This window comes from Ochlerotatus camptorhynchus, unplaced genomic scaffold (genome assembly GCF_037179485.1).
Source record: "Ochlerotatus camptorhynchus isolate MF236.1 unplaced genomic scaffold, CSIRO-AGI_Acam_v1.1 ptg000369l, whole genome shotgun sequence".
Classification (NCBI taxonomy): Eukaryota; Metazoa; Arthropoda; class Insecta; order Diptera; family Culicidae; genus Ochlerotatus; species Ochlerotatus camptorhynchus.
This window is the reverse complement of record NW_027040857.1, coordinates 493,253-515,125: the sequence shown is the minus strand read 5'-3', so window position 1 is coordinate 515,125 and position 21,873 is coordinate 493,253. Positions and strand designations below refer to the sequence as shown.

Genomic DNA, 21,873 nt, shown 5'->3' with positions numbered 1-21,873 from the left:
TTTGATAATCGCTAATTCGCCCATAATCCGATAGTTGAGTTTGGGAATTTCCAGATTTTAGTTCTTCACGATTTTAATACCAGGAATTGAACAGTCCAATAATAACTACAATCCATGCTCATCATAATTCTTCCGGCATCCCTGCTCCCAGCATGGAAGCAGAATGATTCTTCTCACACCGAAAACATCACCATAGCTCGTGTTGAGTGCTGCCGAAACGGGTACCTACCTATAGTGAAAACCCAAAGCCCACAGTCAAACTGAGCATAGATGTGACTTTTTCACTGCCACCTCGAAACATCAGAGCCAGAGAGAAGAAGACCAGCATCAACTCCCACATCGGCTGTAGCTACCCATAGGTAGAAGAGTCTGATTCGCTCAGCAGAGTATGCAGTTCTTCGGTTCTTTGGCAAGGAGCAAGTCGAGCCTATATAAGCAGCTGCGAACAACGTAGTTCGCGTCAAATTCTTACTCGTTATCATAGCGGATAGAAGGTGATTATTGTTCGTTCTTAGTTATTTCATTATTGCTTGTTGTTCGAGTGCAAGGCACACTTCTAGATTCTGAGAATTTGTGGTGTTTTCTGTTGAGATTGGTCGTTGATTTAGGAATATTTTAGTGCATCATTCTTGGATTTAATGTTCAGTTACAGAAACTTCAAGTGCTAGTTCTAGTGAGTTCTAATAATTTAATTTTCTTCTATATTTTTGATCCACTCATCGGAATAAAATAAAATCAACTGGTGAATTGAAATACCGGCAAATCAGCAAACGAACTACGCTTAAAACAAATTTCCCGGTCAGGATAAGGATCTGCAAATCGGATTTTGGATTGAAACTACGAGCTTTGTGAAATTATTTGAAAAATTCTACGTTACGTAAAGGCAGCGAGAGGAAGAAAACATCAGGTGAGTGCAGTCAAATGTTGGCTACATAACATTTATGTTCTGTGCCGTGGAATGTGTAGATGGTACCTGGTAACACATGTTTTATTGATCGGTATCTGCAGTGAAGGGTGAAGATTTCTGATGGTTGAATCTGTGCACAGCTGAAAGCGACAATTTCGTTGAATTACTTTGAAGTGTTTTTTTACTCTATTATCGCAATAGTGCTGATATATCAAAATAGTGATTTTTTTATTTTGATGTAGAAATAATGTGGCATTGATTGTAGTGAATCAAATTTCAGTTGAGTAGCTAAAATTAAGTTGCCTGAAAAAATAAAACTTTGACAAAACGATGCAGCAAAAGGAATAGTGTTTCATATCAATAGCTTGAGAATTCGTTGGAATAGCATAAAATCTGTTCGATGCGATTTTAAATACTCATGAAATATTTGACTCTCTCCTTTAACGGTTTTATCGCCAGAAGGCTTTGAAATTGTCAAAGATATTGTTTTACATAATTCCGGAAGCGGTGGATTCGATTCCTAATTCGAATGCAAAATAAAAATTACCTAAAGGTTTAGAACGTTTTCAATTTAGAATTCAATTCAACTTTGGAAGTGTTTAAAGAACTGTAAATGTGCATGTGTTTTTACACCGTAGTGCACTTATGCAATAAATTATTCAACCCAAGATCGGTATTCATTATTTTCACTATACATTTGACCAAATAAATTCGTTAATCTTAATACATTCTACAAACCAAAGTAAAGTTTGAATAAAACTAATTAAAATTTAACTAAAAGGTCTCTCGAAAGATAGTTAAAGTGAATTGAATAATACGATTAAGGTAAAATTTTGATAAAAATAAACATGCTCATGAATTCCTGTTTTTTAAAGTTCTTGTACTGTAACTGACAAAAAATTTCCTATAAGAATTGATCAAGAGTTTCTGATTTGAGTAGATCAAAACGTTTTGGTGAGTAGTTGTTCAGCAGTGTAGTTGAGAAGTGCAAAAGGTTGTAACGTCACGGAATATAATCGCTAACCAAACTCTTCAAATAATAAACTATTGATATTCCTATTAGAAATTTATTGCACTTTTCACATCCGCAATAATATTTGAGAGTTACTTTTAAGTTTTGTTGCAGTAAAAAGCTGTCAAAAAATCAGCAAAATAGTGATGTATTTAATTTATTTAAAATATCCTTGATTATTTATGTACCTACTTCGGTACATACATTATCTCTACATGATTTCACTATTACTGCAAAGCAAAGAACAAATTGTATATATTTTTTCATCAAAAGAACAAATTGCCGAATTTCCAAAAAAAAATATATATTAATAAAAGGTAGATTAATATGTTGTAAATTTGAATAAAAATCTTTTGTTCAACGCTACATCACAATTGTAGTAATGAGGAAAAGAACAGATTGCATCCAGAATCGTAAAACAGCACTTCTCAATACCAAACTCCCCCGTACTATTGAATATTCAAGAGAGATGTTGTGTACAATTAAAACCATCTCGACCCGGTTCATTGTGAATGCAAAATTGCACAAAAATAACGACCATTCGCGAGCCTTACCTATTTACCCTGTATCGGCAGATGGGGGAGAAAACATAGCATCACAAGATAAATACGTTCATATCCAATTAAAGCACTATTTTGCTCTTTTATGGGCAACCTCCGGCTCAGGTGGCATGACCCCAATTAAATCAATTATGTTAATCAAGGAAACTGACGAACGATAAATATGCAAGATTAACTCGAAATTAAATAGACTCAAATATTAAATACATGAGTTCTCTCAGCACATCTTTGAAATATAGAACCCGAAAGAAGATACATCAGCACTGGTAATCTGGTGGCGCTGGTATTCTTTTGATGTCTATTTAAGGGGTTATTACACCACATTTTTACAAACGTCGGAAGTTGACGGAAAATGTGATTTGTTTGTTTCAAGCGATCATAAATAAAAGATTCACAAAAAATCTTCCATGCCTAAGTGACATTGGAAACCAAATTAGTTCCAAGAAGAATAACGACTTCTTAAAGTAACTTCATAGCAATCGACTATACAACCCTTTGAGCGTCTAAATTTGAGAAAACTGCAATTGAACTACCGACCACATGATTCATTCACAAATTACCATAAGCGTGCAATCAATTGTAACCTGGGAAACCACCCACCAGCATCCGTTTGAGGTTAGAATTTCAAGCGTAAGTAACCACACGAGACGCACATAATGCGCAGATTGTTGTTTCTCCCCAGCCGGCCAAACTGCCGGCTAGAATTTGCAATGCTAAGCACGCGTGAGCGTAGAGCTTAATATTTACACGCTGCTACTTTTGCTGCATATCGCGCCGCCGCCGGCTATTAAACTTCAACAACAACGTGGTGGGGCCCGCTTCGATGAGTCATTCTGATAGCAGAGAATTGTTTAATCAGTCGATGACAGGAATTGGTCATTCTATGATATAAGAAGGGTAACTGTTCTTATGCAGGTTCACCATGAAATATACAAATATAGAAATGATACTACATAAAACTTAATGTAATTTAAAGTACTGAAAATGTAATTAATGTACTTTAATAATGTAATTAATGTTACGCATAGTCTAATTATAGTAGTTAATGGAATTAATGTGCCCCTAGTGGGAAAGGTCTTTGGAATAATTAGGGCCAATTTTGGAATGCTTTTTGTATGTCACAAATGTAAACAATTTGATATTTGAAAGCTACCAGACACTACTCCTATTACTCAACGTACGGGCAAAATTAGGGCCCACTACCTCATTTCTGTTTCATCTTCTCATCAAACAACTATTTGTTATATGGTCAATGGTACAGACGACACCTAACTTCTATAAGAGTGTCAATTGTTGTATTTAACAGTACATAGTTCACGGGAATTTTGAAAGAATTAACTATCAAACTATCACTCTGAAAATAGGAATAATTTGTTGTTCACCACACACAAAATGCCTAACTTCTCTAATCAGCAAAAATGTTACATACCATACCTAATAAAAAAAATGTGCTTGCGATTTATGGTCCATTTAATTACTTATTTAAGACCTGATTTAATTAGGTTTAATGGATGATTTGGTATTTTTAAGGTGATTTTGACTATTTCTCAGCGTTTATTGAAAATGTTACAGGTTTTAGGCCAATTTAGCGTGTTAAGACAATTTTGACGGTTTAAATTTCAAATAACAGACTGTAGTGGTAATTTTTATACGATAGATGGAGTAGATGAAAGCATAGAGTTGATAGTTCCGTTAGAGTACGGCAGTGTGAAGATTGTATATAGATATTAGACAAGCGAGCTAGGACAACTTTTAAGGAAGGTACAAATCGGTTTTTTCATCTCTCTTTACCAAACTCCCCCTTTGGAGAGGGATGGTGAGGGGTGTCCCCCCCCCCCCCCCCCATAGTCAAAGGATTAAATTTTCTTTTGAATACCAGCAATAAAAAAGCATTTATAGAAGATGTTATCATTTCGAGAAATGTAATGTTGGTTCTCAAAATATTTTGTAGCGTTCGAACAATATTTTTCACAATATTTTTTTCGTTCGAAATCTGCGACGTATTTTTTCATTGGTTTTATGAATCGGCGGTAATGAACGTTCCTAATTTTCCTTATTAGGGATTTAAATAGATTTTTCTTCTTTATTTTACTTAAAACTTTGATTATTATTAGTTTGGTAGGTTCAGATGCTACACATTGTAGTTTCATTTTTATACCTGTTATCTTGACATTTTGACCTATGGGATGTGTACTTAGGTTTTTGATGTTATTGACAGATTCAAGTTTGATGCGTGGCTGATTCTGACAAAATCGGGGTACTACTGTATTTGACAAGTCTTCCGACATTACATGTCAAGACTTCTTTCAGATTCGGTATATCTTTTTTACAAAACTGTGAAATAATCTTAGAGACGGTTGATGGGACATATTTAAAGCGATTTTGCCATTATTTAAAGCCAAGAAGTGACATTTCCCGAGTTAGAGAAAATAACTTATGAATACCTAATTCTGTTCCTGATTTTGGTGTTGATCAGCCTGACATAAGAGGTAAAACTCCAAAGAATAATACCAAAAGTTGCATGCAAAATACTTCCTAAATAACAAAAATTGATATTTGGAAACCAAAAGAATACCTGTTTGGTATTGTTTTGGTATTGCATTTGCATAATTTGATATTGGAATGGTATTGTGGGAACATTTTTTGGTATCATTTTTTGATATCCCAAATAACTGAAAGTTTTGATAAAAGGTTACTTAGCCAGCTTGGTTGAAGGTGGTCTATAGAATTCTAAGCAGCCTCATTTTTAAGCCTTTATAAGAACTTGAAAGTTCCGGTACCATAATTGAAGAGCATACTAAGCAGCTTCTGGCGAGACTTAAAAGGCACTTTTAGAAAATAAGTTAAAACAGTTTTTATGTCCTCTACACCAATTTAATATTTAGTTCGCACTTTTATGAAAGTTAATTCAAAAGTCAGGTCTTATGAAAGTTATTTCTAAAGCGTGTGTTTATTTATCAGCATTAGTAGTAGTATGAGAGATGTTCGGAAGAATTAAACCCAGTCCTTCTGCGTAGAGCCCCAGCACGAACCGCTACGACATCTGTGATATATTAAAGTGACTGTTGTCCCGCCTACTGTTGGAGTTTTCAGTGCTAGCTGACGGACTTAAATACGAAACACAACGCCTTGATGAATTTTTAATCGGCGTTTGCCCACATGGTATCCTAACACACTTGTATTAAATATTTGGAAAAATATTTGAGCCACTGATTATTTCATATTTACGTACATGAAATTTTGTTAGTAATAAAGACTTGTGCGGATTGTTTCATGTGGGCTTTGACTGACCTTTTTAGAAACTTTCACGTTGCTAAGAAGTTCCGCAGGCAACTTTTAAGAAACTTAAAAGTTGCTTAGAAGTTCCGCTGGGAACTTGTTCGGAACATTATTTTCAGCCTTGCCTGAAGTTCGCAAGAAGTGCTTAGGGATGCTTTTTTAAACTATTTTTGTACTTCAAGTTGCTAAGAGTACGCATCGGAACTTTTTGGAGCCTGAAGTTCCTCGTGTGCTTTCTATTTCTAAAGCATCCAGAAAGTTCTGTTGGAACTCTATATGCACTTTATGAACTTGAAAGTGGGTTTTATTGGGGAATTCGGAACTTTTGGTTGCTTGGGAAAAAAGTTCAGTCGGAACTTTATTTTAACTTCATGGAACATACAAGTTTTGTCGGAACTTTATTTAATCTTTATGGAACTTGACAGTTCTGTCGTAACTTTATTTGAACTTTATGGAACTTGAATGTTCTGTCGGAACTTTATTTAAACTTTATGGAAATGGAAAGTTCTATCGGAATTTTATTCGAACTTCATGGAACTTGAAGGTTCTGTCGGAACTTTATTTGAACTTTATGGAACTTTAAAGTAAGTTTTATCGTTGAACGCTGCACTTTTGGTTGCTTGGAATTTTCCCTCTTATGTCAGGCTAATCAATACCAATTTAAGCTATCAAGATATTCGTTCCTGCTGGGTTGCGAGCAGTGATTTATTGAACGATTTCTAATACGTCATTTTGAAAAATGAGGAGATAGTCAAAATGACATAGTGACCAGCAAATCCCAGTTTTCTCCCGGAATTTTGGATAATTTGCCGGTTGTGCTATACCGTGGACTCCCGGTAATCTGTCCGTTTTTAATCTGAACACTTCATAGTTTGAACCCCGCAAATCTGCACATCGTGCAAATAAAAAGAAGCTCAAACGTCGTTTAGCAGATGGAATGAAAGCGACATGAAACGATGCGAAACGGCAGAATCAAATCAAAATAGCAAATAAGGCCACCAGAAACTCGTCTTTTTCTGATGGTCGTTGGATTACTAGAAGTTCAAATTAAACCGCATGTACCCCGTTAATTAGCGGGAAGTGTCGTTCCGATTAACGGGGATCCACGGTATAAATTTAAATTAAGCACAAAACCGAATGTTGATCCGAAGAGATCACAAGCAGTAAATCCAAACACATAAAGGAACCAACGATAAAGACAAAACGCTTGCTAACAAAAATAAATCTCATTAACACACGTGAATCATCTTCGGTATTATTTCGTGATCAGCTTGCCAACAAATTGGTCGTTTCCTTCCGAGTGAACTATATTGCACAGGAACCTATTCATGACAAACATGGAAGAAGATTATATTATTATTGCTTTCCATTTCTGACATAGCTTTATCGTTCTGCTCGTTGATCACTTGTCATTTTGTCATTTGGAAATATTTTTGATTCCTTGATCACAAGGCTAAATGGGTCATTAATATGACTTTAGTAGCATTTTTCCTAGATCTTGAATTTAGTTTTGCGTTCGAAGTCATTAAAATTCATCAAACTACCATGAAAATTCGCTCAAAACTCTGAACAGGATTTTATTGGATTTTTCTCAAGGATTTCCTTTATCATCAAATCTCTTCACAGAGTTCTTTTCAGAATTCTTCTAACATAAATACGAGTATCTGGGTATCCCTTGAAAACGTATTTATTACAGTTCAGAAATTCTCTGCAGAATACTCTGAAAAAATCAGGAAATTTATCCATAGATTCTCTTTGAATTTCAAAGTATTTTTCGAAGAATTCACTGAAGCTTATTTTTTTTTTTTTATTCGCTTGAATTCTCTTTAGAAGTCACATGCAATTCACATCAGAATTGTCTGAAAATATTGCTCAGGATAATCTTAGAGTCCTTCTCTGAATTCTTCTGAAAATTCCACGAGGGGAGCAATCAAGAATTTCGTAGCAGATCACATCAATGTGATGAATATAGGGGTTAGGATGACTGCAACACACTACTCTTTCTAGAATTCAGCACTGCGATGCAAGTGTGAAAGAGTAAGCTGTTTTGTTCTGTCGTACCTCTGTCAGTTTTACCGCTATTAGTATGCCCAAAAGTGTCGGATTGTCCAAAAATGTCAAAATCATGTGAGTGCAGGTTGACAGAGATAGAGTCCCCCTGCAAAATTCATTTTGAATTCTCATTTTAATTATCTATTAAACTCTTTTTGAGGTGACCTTAGAAATAATCCCGTAATTCTCCTAAACCTCTTCGCAGAATTCCTTTGGGAATATACTCTCAAAATTCGATTCCCTTGGTATTTTTCACGGATCTTGGAATCCTCTTCACAATCATTATGAAATTTTACACAGACCTATTTAAACAAATTACTCTGAACTCTACCTATTGACTTGGAGTTCTAGTCAAAACTTCACGAAACTACCTTGGAAATTTATTCTGAAATATAATAATAAATATGAATCCCCTTATTCACTGAAGCCCCCTTGCTTCAGTGCTTCTCATTATTGTCAGGGGGTAAAATAAGTCTTATAGTTTACATTTTTTCAAAACGATGCTCTGGAATATAATGCACCTTTTTGCAAAAAATCAGCGCTCAAGGTTTTCATACACCCCCTGACATGAAAATAGGTAAACAAGTGCTGAAGACGTAATTTCTCCTACTTTGGTGTTATTCCTACATTTCATTCTGTAATCTACTCAAAGTTGATGAATTTCTTTGTGTACACGTAGAAAAAAATCAAATATATATACATACATACATAGTTGAAGATGCTAATGTCAAATAACAGACTAAAGTGGTCATTTTTATACGATAGATGAGGAGATGAAAGTATAGAGTTGATAGATCCGTTAGAGTACCGCAGTATGAAGATTGTATATAGAGAGTAGAAAGCGAGCAAGGACAATTTTGAGAAAAGTAGGTGCTCTGAGACTGACATATACGTGCGTCAAAATAAAATTGAGTCATAGCAGACGCGAAATTCACCTCAATCAAACGTATTTTTTGTCGAGTAACGATCTTTCCAGTCTCGGAGCACTTAATTTTACATGACATGTTTGTTTACATCTCATCCTTTATGTCAAAGATAGATTCCGTCACGTGTAAAATTAGTTATGTGTAAGTGTGATAGTTTTTACTAAAGTGACTTTATCCTTAAAAAGTCCATGGGCCTTTAATTTTTTTTTCAAGGTCGAACATCTGAATTGTTTTTCAAAAAGAGGACGAAGTGAATTTTTTCCCGATTTGTCGTAGAAATTCACGGATTTTTTCCCGATTGCCCGGTTCACCACCCTGAAAATGAATTTAATCCAGCAGACATTTGAATTATTGGCCATAGCGAACAGTTGTGCAAAGTTTCATGGCAATCGAAGAAGGTCGAATCCTGAGTGGTGCGGAGTCGATCACTTTCAATTTTCAAGCTATTTTACTTGAAAAATAATCGTTTTCTTGCCTTTGTTTACATCCTCTCAATACCACTCACAAAGGGTAAAAATAAGAACTCGACCGTAACTGTCTCAATATTGGCCGAAATTTTGTAAAGTTCGGAATAAGCTTTAAAATGGTTATCAAGTAAAAACCAGCTCAATATCAAGTCAAACTGTCAAATATGCTTTTGCTGCTTTCCATCAGACCCGTTTATTTTGATGTTTAACTTTTCTTTATTCAAGATGTTTACAATCATTAGTGATTTTTGCAATGAATTAATCGTTCTTTTTCAATTGTATGAATAAATTTGGCCACATTTCAAGATACACCTGTTTTATAACAATGAAATTTAAACATAAAAAAGTTTTGAGTGTTGATCCTAATACTTTATCTTTCGAGCGAATCTGTTTAAGGGACGTAAGCGTTGGTGTTGGTCCTGATCGTTGCATTTTTTTGACATCCAGTCAGCCAACACCTAGGTCGAATCTGATCGAAACAATAAACCATCTTTAATATCGCTTATAAGAACACTTATACTCATAAAGATTATCACGTCCAATTGTATTTGTGCACAATCTGAGACAGTGATAGTGAAAATCCGAGGAAAATACATAACAAACCGCTGTCAAACTCATTTTGACAAATCAATATCCATTCATTTCCAGGTTAGTACCCGAGGAAAGTATAGATACTATAGATTCCATAGATAAGCGGAGGAAAAGTATAATGTAGCCAAACGAACTGCCAGTTAGTGTAGCCAAATGAGCATGGGAGAAGTATTGTAATATTATGAGTACAAAACGCTTTCCACACTTCACATTCCGATTAATTTCGTGGATAACGGAAGAAGGAAAGATAAAGCAAACCATTCCTCGATACATTGTTGCAAAGATTTGCTTTGCGCTTTATTTTGAACTTTTACGCATGAAACAAAACAAAATTGCACATCGAAGAGCTCTATGATAGGATGAACTTTTTTCACAGATGCCAGTAAGATCATTTATTTTTCATGGTTGCCAAAACAACTTTTTGTGCCTCCGCTTATCTATGAAATTTATAGTATCTATAGAGGAAAGTAACTTTATACGGAGATAGGCCAGTTAGTGCGTGTGCGTTAAATGTTACTAAATCTCTAATAACAGGTAAAGGGTAACAAGGTAAAGACTCTCTGTAATATAGCTTGATCGTAACGGTGAAAGGAAAACGATAAGATTGCTTACAAGCTTTGTTACAACACACGCTGTTGGCAAAATCGAGTTCTCCAGATGCACAAAAGTGTGCGTGAGACCGCGCACTACCTTTTTAAGTAGTTGTGATATCGCGATACGTTTTTGTTTCTTCTTATTCTTCATTTTTATATATGGATGTTGGATTTTAGTGTTTGTGAGATTGCGCTTGGAGATCTCTATAGAGTTCTCTAGATCCAGAAGAGTGTGCGTGAGACCACAGGAATCCTTTAGTTGTGATACCGCGGGGTAGCTTCTAGGTTCTGATTGATTTTTTTTCTTGCTTTTTGCGTCGATATACAAGTTTGACTTAATGTTCGTAATATTGTACTTGATTGGAATTGTGAAATGACAGACCTCATTTACTTACGTGAATCATCTACTGCGTATGTTATGAAAAAGCTAACAAACCATTTTACTTTTTCCTTGCACCTAACTATATCGCAGACGGAGTTTTTCATGAAAAAGAAACGTAAGAGGTTATTTACATTATTACTTGCCGTTACTGACAATACGTTATCATTTGGCTCGTTGATCGTGTTTGTCATTTTGAGATATTTTTTTCCCCCTGCTTATTGGGGATTCTATAGCTATCGCAAAATTTCAGTTCGATTTAGACAATCGAAACACGTACTTCGCGCATAAAGAGTTCGATCTCACTCAGTGAGGAACTTAAGTTTGAAGTACACCCGATTCTTTTCATATTGCACGGTTACATTTTTTTATGTTTCTTGGCTAACTTAGAAACTTTCTAAGAACCCAACTTTTTATTCTTTATTCTAGAGTTGGTTGGAAATGTTAGCATTTCCAACCAACTCTGAAAATCGCTTACTTCGCGTATGAAGTAACATAAAAACACTTTGAATGCTTTATTCTATTATTCTTCAATTTTGGTATAATTTGAAGACAGAAGGAAAAAAAGCACAACCGTGCAAAAAAAATATCGGTGAATAAATTTTATCTGGGTAAACTGGAAAATGTAAGATTCTATTACAGGTATGTCTCAAATATGTACACAATATTTAATGTTTCACCGCATGAATAAATGCCGTATAAAGTGCCCTAATAAACAAATACCATAAACGAACAATAACCCAAACAGTCTAACTTTTTCACAAATGGTTTGGAGTATACCCAAACACGTCGTTAAGCAAAATAACTGTAACAAATGTATTAGGGTGATCGTCGGAAGGCTTTTTAAATAAATTTGTTAAAATTATGAAAACTAGCTTTCCGGTGAAAGGTAGTGCACCCTAATGCGCTAGGGCTAAAAAATCATCTTGTGAAGGTTTTAAAATCTACACTTCTTTTGATGTGCATGCTATTTGTTTTGCGTGTGGACACATTCAAATACCAAATGTTTCCAAATCTACGTTTGAAAATTGCAAATTAGGCGCCAAACTTATCGCAAATGTGCTCTGGGAGGTTGAACAGCTTATTGTTGCAATCTCGACAAAAAGTCGTACAGCGGGCGATCGAAAAAATAGCATGTAGAAACATTCACGGCTTGATTCAAAGATCAAAGATAGTGTCTGTAATTGAAAAAACCTTCAAACAGATGGGAGCGTGATTGGTTTATAATAACGTGTAATAACCAAAACATACCCTTCGACACGCCGACCAAGTAATGCTCCATCGTATTGAATAAAACAAAACTTTTTTGATCAGCTGGCACTCAATTGGTGCACCTTTAAAGCACCTCACGTAGCGCCTTCTGAATGATTTGTACCAGCCAGCAGCAGGAAAGTAGCATTGAAAGAGAGTAAAAAAAAACATAACATTAATCGCTACCAAACACTGCTACCTGCATGTCGGTGTCATTGACACTCACTGGCCGTAGCTCTTCTTCATGACACTAATAGGGAAGCCATAAACACTCCGCTCGACAACCATAACGTTTCTCAGGGGCTCCAAGAAAATGCGCAAAAACATGCGCTCTAAACACAAACAGACAGGTACAGACGGACGGACATCGCGGCCACGTTCCGACTCAAGGCCGCGATCATGATCCGCGAACATCTTTGGCGCGTACTGCCCAAATCAGCCCCGCAGAGAAGAGATAGAGAAAAAAAAACTCGAGGGATGATGAGATAAATTAAATTGTTCATTAATTCGAAACTCAGCCTTCCGAAGAATCCCCTCCCGCCATCTACCAGAATGGTATGGATTTTTTGCTGCTTGTCTCTAGAGGAAGCAATTTGTTCTTTTTCTCCGTCTCAAACCGAGTAAAACCGTAAGAATTCAACGCTAAAGGCCGCAGTGATTCGCGCGTTCCAATTGAGACGGAACAAAACTCGCATCTCTAACGCTACGACCTAATAGAGCGATCGATCTTCTTCAACACGAAACGCAGCTAATTACTAACCAGCGGCAGTATGGCAGAGAGAACTTCAAAGAACAGTTGGCATTTGAGAAGTTCAGCCTAAATAGCTCATCAACTCCCTCAAGCTTCCTTGTGCGCAATGGACCGATCTGCACTCAAGATCACTTTCCTCGTACAAAGACAATTATGCCGATCAAATCATTTAACACTGGTATGCGGTGTTTTTTTTTTTGTTATGATCGGTTGTAGACCAAACGAAATGGAAAGTCAAACAATTGGTATGAATGTCATGAACACTCAGTCATTCAAGGTTTTATTACTCGGAAATGCACAGAACGTATAAATGTTACGTAAATAGCAATTCAACAATACAAAGCTCAAGAGTTAGCTCTTCGTAAATCACATTTTAAACTATTTTTATAATATGCTCGGTAGTTTTAAACGAATTTCTGATGATTTTATCTTATTGCAAAATGTTATTAGTTGTTCTTTCTTTCTTTCTATTCTTATGGTTATGGTCACCATGTGACAAGTTCGATGGTTGATTAAATTTTTGTTTTTTTAATTTTTATCGAATCGATTGATAAGCCATTTTTACGAACCTCGAAATGATTGATTTCTACGACTGTCTCGTACAACATTTTTTCATAGAGCGTATTGAAATATCTATATATGCACCTTGATCAAATGCTAATCACCTAGCTTATGTGTTGTTTTGCAAAAGCAATGATGCTCCATGAGAGAAAACAAGACATTTTCTAACCCGAAAAGATCGCTTGACAGGCACGGGGAATGAACCAACCGCCTTCGGTATGGTGCGCTACTTCATAGCTGCGCGTGTACTGACTAATTGAGTGAGTAAACAGGAAACCAATTGCAAGGATTACTGTATCAAATTACATGATTGTATAATAGGCAACACATAGGGTTAATAACCCTAATGTCGGCCTAAGTGTCCCTAATATTAAGCCCATACATAAATTTCGAAGGACTGCATTGTTTGACAATTTCTCACTACCAAGCTAAAGAATCCATTTGTAGTTTAACTATTTAGTTTGTATTACATCTGCGTGAAGTTAACAATTTACATAGTTGAAGATGCTAATGTCAAATAACAGACTAAAGTGGTCATTTTTATACGATAGATAAGGAGATGAAAGTATAGAGTTGATAGTTCCGTTAGAGTACCGCAGTATGAAAATTGTATATAGAGAGTAGAAAGCGAGCAAGGACAATTTTGAGAAAAGTACAAATCATCCCCTCATCTGTCGTATAAAAATGACCACTTTAGCCTGCATATATATAGCATATTCAACTATATCCATTTGTATTCCCCAGATGACGCATTGTTCTGAGAAAAATTGAAGAACAGAAGATTTTTAGCGACGGGTCCAATCTTTAGATCCATAGGCCAACATTAGAGCCATTTACCCTATGTGAGTTCTACAAATCAGATAAGCCTAATCAAATTTACTCTTAAGGGTGACTCATTTATAAACAAGTTCATTGAACATAGGTTTATTTCCTCACAACGCAATGCATAGTCATCTTATTTCGCTGTTATGAAACAAACTATGAAGTACACCAGCAAACTATAAACAAGCGGCTGGAAAATTCCAATAAGTAAACAGGATTGTAAACAATCAATCAATGGTGATATTTCGGTGAGCAAATAAAATAAAATCCATTCACATTGTTATTAAGAGGAACATTCTTAGTTCTTCTGTTAACAAACAATTCAATGGAACACCGTTTGATCTTTCGAAACACAAGATAAATTTTCGAAACAACAAAACAAGCAAAGAAAAACTAAATTAGCCTGACATTCATCATACCCAAAGAGGGGTCGCCCTTATTTCATCACCGCACTCTGTTATATACCTACTCTGGCGTAACGAGCACAGCTTTCCTAACATTGACATTATAATGCAATACAAGGCAAGTAAGAAGACGAACCGAATCTTTTATCACTGAACAAATAGCCATACCAGCATCCATTCCGGGAGCTATCTACTCCGGTGAAACATCTTCGTTTTTTATGTGTAACAACTGAAGCATGTTTCACTGTCCGTTCGTTCGTTCGTTCGTTCGTATGTGCATAATTTAATTTACTCATTCGACTGTGCTCAAATGCCACAAACAAACACGTGAACAAAAAGCAGAAGCATTGTGCTCAAGGCAAATCCTTGGCATATCAATTTGTTTATCGTCAAATACATCAACAACAGGTTCGGAAAGAATTCTTTGTAGACATTCTTAACATAACGAGACTTGAAAAGCTTCTGCAATCATTTACAATTATAGGCATATGAATGACCTTTTGCGACATTTGTATGCCCATGAACCAAGCACACACATATTCTTCCGTACTGTTAAATTGCAGTTGCAGATTTATGCTAATGGATTCCTACGACTTTTTTTTCTTTTTCAGAATGAAACTCCAGTTAGTACTACTCGTAACACTGTTCGCTGTGGTGTACACTTCACCGCTTCCACAGGCCATTGAAGAAGTCAAGGTAGTGGAACCAGCTAGCGATGTGGCCGAAGTACCAACGGTATCAAGTCCAGTAGAGCAACCTGCTGAAGCCAAAGAGGTACCGGCGACGACAGAAGTAGAAGCCGAAGCTCCAACAGAAACGCCAGCCACTACGGAAGCCGTCGCCGCTGCCGATCCCGCTCCAGAAGAGAAAGCCGATGCTGTAGTCGATGAAGCCAAAAAGGAAGAAGCCCCAGCTGTTCCAGAGGTACAAGCTGGAGCCACCAGTGACGCTGTTGATGCTTCCGAAGTAGCTGCCGTCGCACCCGCCGCTGAAGCTAAAGAAGAAAACCAAGTTCAAGTAGCAGCCGAAGAGGTCAAAGAAGACACCGTCAAGCTCTCTGATGCCGTTGAACCCGTTGCTGTCGCTTCTGATGATGCTGCTAGCGCCATCCGCACCGAAGATGAAGAAGAGAAAAAAGAAGAAACTCCAGCTACTACCGTGGTACCTGTAGCCGCCACCGAAGAAGAAAAACCAGCGGAACAGCCAGAAGCTAAATCAGCACCAGTTGCCGAGATTGCTACCGAAGAAGCTAAACTGGCCACCGATGCTGAAGCGCCAGCTGCCACTACCACTGTAGAAGCCAAAGCAGAAACCACTACTGCTGCCGCTGCTGCTGCTGCTGCTACGAGCGCAGTAACCACGAAGCCAAAGGATGACAGCTCAGAAGAAAGCAACGAAAGCGTGGAATCTGAAGAGAAAAAATCTTAAACTTACTACTAAGGAACACCTTCCTAACTAGTACGAGTGCCAACCTGAACCTCACCCCAAACAATGTCCAAACACTTTTCAGCAATAACATAAATTTGCTCAACATACATTCTTGATCGTACAGCAGATTCCGATCCTATGGTAGAACACACTTTCACCGCAATATTGCCTCGAAATTCAATTAAAGACCCAGTAGACTCTACCTTCAATACAACGATCTTCGCGAGTGAAGTAGATTCTTACTATCGTAATTAGTGTTGTTAGTGTCTGTAGCGTAGAATTACGAGGAGTTACAATACAATACACAACAGTGTTAATTTTAAATCTCGGCAACACATTTTTATCACTGGCATTCAAAATTCAAGCGATCATAGAAAGTTTTTATCGATTGAAAAATAGAAAGATAACTGCTTTCTACAATCGGTACACCGAACAAATAGCAATTCCGAAGATCCAGAACGAAAATGCAAAACGAAAAGGAGACCTTCAAATCAGAAAACAAGTTGAACAATTAAGGTCAAAATTAGTCTAATGAAATAAAACAAACTTAACAAATGTAAGCACAAACTAAAACGAACCTTAAACTTAGATATTTGAAGGCTTGTGAGTTGGTAGATAAAGAGGATAGACATGCAGTAGCAATAGACGCAGTTTACAGATTATGGATGTTTCAAATTGGTAAACATCATGTATTGAAGTTGAAGTTGAAAACAAAAAATTGATATATGCAAGAAAATACCGAAATCAGGAAGTCTATTCCGAACAATTAGATCAAAATCCTACAAGCAAACTTTCAAATTTCTGCGTAGACTGAAAAGTTATACAAAATAAAAATCATGACAAATGTAAAAGTGACGTGTAATAAAATAAAATAAATTGTAATTTATTAAACTAATCTTTCAATCATCCATGAACCAAAGTTTATCCCAAGGCCACAGCCAGGCTCCGAAATAGCGGGATAAATCTCGAAGGAACCGAGGAGGATGGAGGAAAATTTGCTTTGAAAAATCAGTATTAACAAAAAATTTATTTATTTTTAGTACTTTTGATACATTTGAAGTACATTTGACGTTATTTTTAAGTGATGAAAACTTCTCAATACTTAAAAATGCCATGAAATGTTCCTCAAAATTTCCTTAGAATACTCTTTTGAGATTTCTGCTCTGTAAAGTCTCCCGGAATAATCTTGGAACAATAATCGAAATTCACTTGAAACTGATCTTAGATATTTTATAAAGCTCCTTAGAATTATTTTGGTTGCTCCATTCCTTTAAAACCTTTGCATTGTTTGTTTGAATTATAATTCCTGATTCCTTAGGATTTACTTGAACTGCCTTGGAATTCTTCTCTGAACTATAGGGATTTTCCGCACTATTCTCTTGAATTTCACCTTCAAATTCACCCCAAAATCTTATTGCAATCCTCAATAGCATTCCCCAATTAGGGGCTATTCATTCAATCTTACACGCTTAGAAATTATCGCCGACTTCGGTAATTTTTACCGAAATCTGAACAGCAGAACTTTTCGGTAAAATTTATACAATTCAATTCAATTGCTTTTCAGCTACTTTGAAACTAAATCTCCACTAAAATGACAAGATATGATCATTTAACATTCCGAATACGGTGGGTAAAATACTTAATGCCGACTACGAAGCCTTCGAAAAACGTGCAACAGCAAGTTTGCAATGACATACCTTAGCCGTTTCTCGATGAATTTCAAAAATTGTGGTACTTCTAGAATTCCTAGACTCTGTAGATTATTTGAATTGCAGAAAGAGTCGTTACACGTTTTTTTTTAAGGAGTGTGGGTTTTGCAAGTGGCCTAAGATCCATAATTTAGATTAATGGGTACTAATGTTCATATAAGCAGAATACAGTCTTGGTTCCTATATATGGAAACTGGAGATAACGGAACGGTCCTCGAAAGATCCGGAACATCCGTAAAAGTGGTCTGTCCATAAACCCCTGATCCTAGAACTCCGCGGGTTTTTTCGAAAACATTAGGAACTGTGATATAAGAAAGAATTTGGATTCATGACATAAACATGAACCCGGATGGCCATCGGACCGTCCTTCGGAAGATCCGGAACATCCGTAAAAGTTTTCAATCTATGATACTGATCCTAGAGGTCCTTGGTTTTTTTTTTCAAAAAACATTAGGAACTGTGATATAAGAATTTGGAGTCATGGTACATGTACCTGTATGGCCATGGGATCGTCGTCCGGAAGATCTGGAACATCCGTAAAATGGTCAATCCATAAAACTGATCCATAAGTTCCACGGTTTTTTAGAAAACACGTGGAACTGTGATATATGAAATAATTTAGGGTCCTTACATGAACATGAACACGAATGACCATGAAACAGTCGTTCGGAAGATCCGTAAAAGTGGTGCATCGATGATACTGATTCTAGAACTTCGCGGTTTTCTCGAGAACACGTCGAACTATGAACGAAAATCACGGTTTTTTCACAGATTCATGTATGAAACACTTTATCGGATGTTCCGGATCTTCCGAATGACGGTCCAATGGCCATCCAGGTTCATGTTTATAAAACGACCCCAAATTAATTTTTATAACACAGTTCTAATATTTTTTAAATAAACTCGGAGCTCTAGGATCAGTTTCATGGATTTACCACTCTTCCGGAGGACGGTCTCATGCCCATCCAGGTCCATGTTTACGTCAGGACCTAAGCAGGCTTAATTAAAAAAAACTGCTGAGCACTAGAATCAGTTTAATGGAGGAACCAATTTTAACCGATGCTCCGAATCTTCCGAAGGACGGTTCCATAGCCATTCAGGTCCATGTTTATGTCACGACCCCAAATTATTTCTTATATTACAGTTCCACGTGTTTACGAAAAAAAAAACTGTGAAGCTTTCGGATCTTCCGGAGGACGGTCTCATGGCCATCTGGGACCATGTTTATTTAACGACCCTAAATTATTTCTTATATCACAGTTCTTAATGTTTTCGAAAAGACCGCGGAGCTCTAGGATCAGTTTCGTGGATTGACCAATTTTTCAGATGTTCCGAATCTTCCGGAGGACAGTTTCGTTGTCTCCAGGATCCATATATAAGAACCATGACTGCATTCTGGCTAATTATGAACATGTGTGCCCACAAATCTAATTTATGGATCTTAGGCCACTTGCAAAACCCATAAACACTCCTTTTAAAAAACGTGTAACGACTCTTTTCGCTTTTGAATAAAGTAGGCGACCCTATTTTTAATCTTTTTACAATCAAAATAATCAACAGACCCTAGGAATTCTAGAAGTACCACAATTTTTGAAATTCATCAATAAATGGCTAAGTTAGATCATTGCAAACTTGCCGTTACACGTTTTTCGAAGGCATCGTATTCGGAGTGTTAAACAAGGTTGAACATGTTTTGAAATTATTTTCAAATTCAATAGCCTTTAAAATTAAGGTCAAAGTTTTACCGAACGTTCAGCTGTTCTGATTTCGGTAAAATTTACCGAACACGGGAACAAAATCTTAGTGTGTAGACAGTTTTAGGGGAGGGGTTGGCAATTATCCACGGGCCATACACATTTTAAAAATTGTGTTTTTACAATTGTCTACGCAGGGGGAGGGGAGTCAGAATCTCAAAATACTGTCAACGTAGATAATGAATAGCCCCTTAGCCTCCCGAAACTCCCATTGTATATGGAAAAGGCGAAAAAATATTAAATTCTAGGTTCAATACATAGTGCAGCAAATATAAAAAAAATACATGCAAGTTGAATTGAGAACTACGCCGCTAGAGACGTTATATTTTATATTACTAATGAGGGGTGCTATATATCCCATGATCATGGCCATACACACTTAGTTTTTTTTCTACCGAGCTCGGCTGTGCAAATCTCGGCAAAAATAAGTTTCACTGAAATCTCAGCAAAAGTGACATTTGATTGCTGAGTCTCGGATAATGCTTAGCTGAATCTCAGCAAACAAATGAAATGTTTGCTGAGATCTCAGTAAAGCTTTTTTTGTCGAGATTTGCGCAGCCGAGCTCGGTAGAAAAAACTAAGTGTATAGGGAATGTTACCAGCCTTTTTTTTGCGAAATTCAGCGTTTTTCGGAAACCCGAAAAAAAACTCACATTGTTACACTTCGTTGCACTTCCACGACCGGTTGGGGCAAAACTTGGCAAAAATAGTTCACCAGTTCACAGAGAATCCAAACAACGCAAACAAACAAACTCGTAGCGTAGACAACGACAAAGTCACGCACAAAGCCTTTTGCTCCTCGGCAAGTGTAGGCAGCTTTTGTAAACAAAAGAAATAACGTTGCCAATTCGTTTGATAATATTTCCGCGAATCTCTGTATATAGGATTACTACTTGTTATAATTTTTCAGTGAAATTCACTGAAAAACAATGGTGGGTTTTTTTTCGCTCTGGTTCATCATGCAAAAGATATACAGATTTGAGTTATTTACAAAAGTTGTAGCAAATATCAAAAAGCTTCATACGTCATTTTACGGAATTCTGTTGATGAACAAAGTTAGAGGCAAATGAATGTAAATGAATGCACGAAATGAATGTAAATGATTTGCCATGCCTGCCCACAGCTTATGGGATCTTCAAGGAGCTGAGGTGGATTATCTTATTAGTTTCAATATATAAAGCTATACTGTCTTCGACAAAGTTGTTGAACTTGGTAGGACGAAAAAAATATGTGTCATTGGATATAGGTATAATTGGGAACTATGCCGCTAGATGCGCTTCACTTTCATATTACTTATGACCCCAACTAACCAAAAGTTCCGCATTAAACGATTAAAATCACTTCCAAATTCCATAAAGTTCAAATAAAGTTCCGACAGAACTTTCAAGTTCTATAAAGTTCGAATAAAGTTCCGACAGAACTTTCAAGTTCCATAAAGTTCAAATAAAGTTCCGACAGAACTTTCAAGTTCTATAAAGTTCGAATAAAGTTCCGACTGAACTTTCAAGTTCCATAAAGTTCAAATAAAGTTCCGACAGAACTTTCAAGTCACATGAAGCAATCCTCACAAGTCTTTATTAGTAACAAAATTTAATGTACATAAATATGAAATAATCAGTGGCCCGAATAAATCATAATTCTTATATTTACGCAGTGCATCGACATTCTTTCCAAACATAAAAAAATTAAAAAGTAATTTCCTGGATTCGAACCCGTGTATTCCGCATGCAATCTACGATTGCTAACCACTGCGCCACAAGTGTGTTGGAATACTATGCGGGCAAACACCAATTTAACATTCATCAAGGTGTTGTGTTTCGTAGTCATGTCAGCCAGCTGGCACTGAAAACTCCAACAGTAGGCGGGACAACAGCTCACTTTGATATATTTCAGATGACGTAGCGGTTCGCGCTGGGTCTCTCATGCAAAAGGACGGACTGGGTTTAATTCTTCAAACTACTACTATTACTACTATTACTACTACTGCTACTAATGCTGATAAATCAATACACATTAATACCTGCCTTTAGAAATAACTTTCATAAAAGTGCGAACTAAATATAGAATTGGTGTAGAGGACAAAAACCTTTTTTAATTTATTTTCTAACAGTTCCGTTCAGGTTCCGCCAGAGGCTGCTTGGAATGCTCTTCAATTATGGTACCGGAAATTTCAAGTTCTTATAACGACTTAAAAATGAGGTTGCTTAGAATTCTATAGACCACCTTCAACTAAGCTGCTTAAGCCACAAAGCCTTTTATCAGAACTTTTGGTTACTTGGGACGTGTTCTATAATATATTACATTTTGATCCAACATAGAATATCACGTGATCATGGCCATATGGAAAGTTCCCGTCTTGAACAAAGTTGTTCAGGTGACCAAGTCCTTTCATACTAGTTCAAAACCCTCTCACTACGCGGCACTAGT

At 36.6% G+C, this 21,873-nt stretch overlaps 2 protein-coding genes across 3 annotated transcripts in view; one reads left to right on the top strand and one right to left on the bottom strand.

Moving 5' to 3' along the window:
• Positions 1 to 21,873, bottom strand: part of S6KL (S6 Kinase Like) — a 119,940-nt gene that overhangs the window by 68,287 nt on the left and 29,780 nt on the right. The window lies entirely within an intron of this gene.
• Positions 389 to 16,874, top strand: LOC135709979 (cytochrome c1-like). 2 transcript variants are annotated; one of them, XM_065232432.1, is made up of 3 exons: positions 389 to 494; positions 768 to 907; positions 15,167 to 16,874. In XM_065232432.1, exon 3 carries the CDS (start codon positions 15,168 to 15,170, stop codon positions 15,981 to 15,983), a length of 816 nt encoding a protein of 271 aa, XP_065088504.1. In that variant the 5' UTR covers positions 389 to 494; positions 768 to 907; position 15,167; the 3' UTR covers positions 15,984 to 16,874. The 2 variants fall into 2 exon arrangements, with proteins under 2 accessions (XP_065088504.1, XP_065088505.1); XM_065232433.1 differs by lacking the exon at positions 389 to 494 and having other exon boundaries at positions 510 to 907.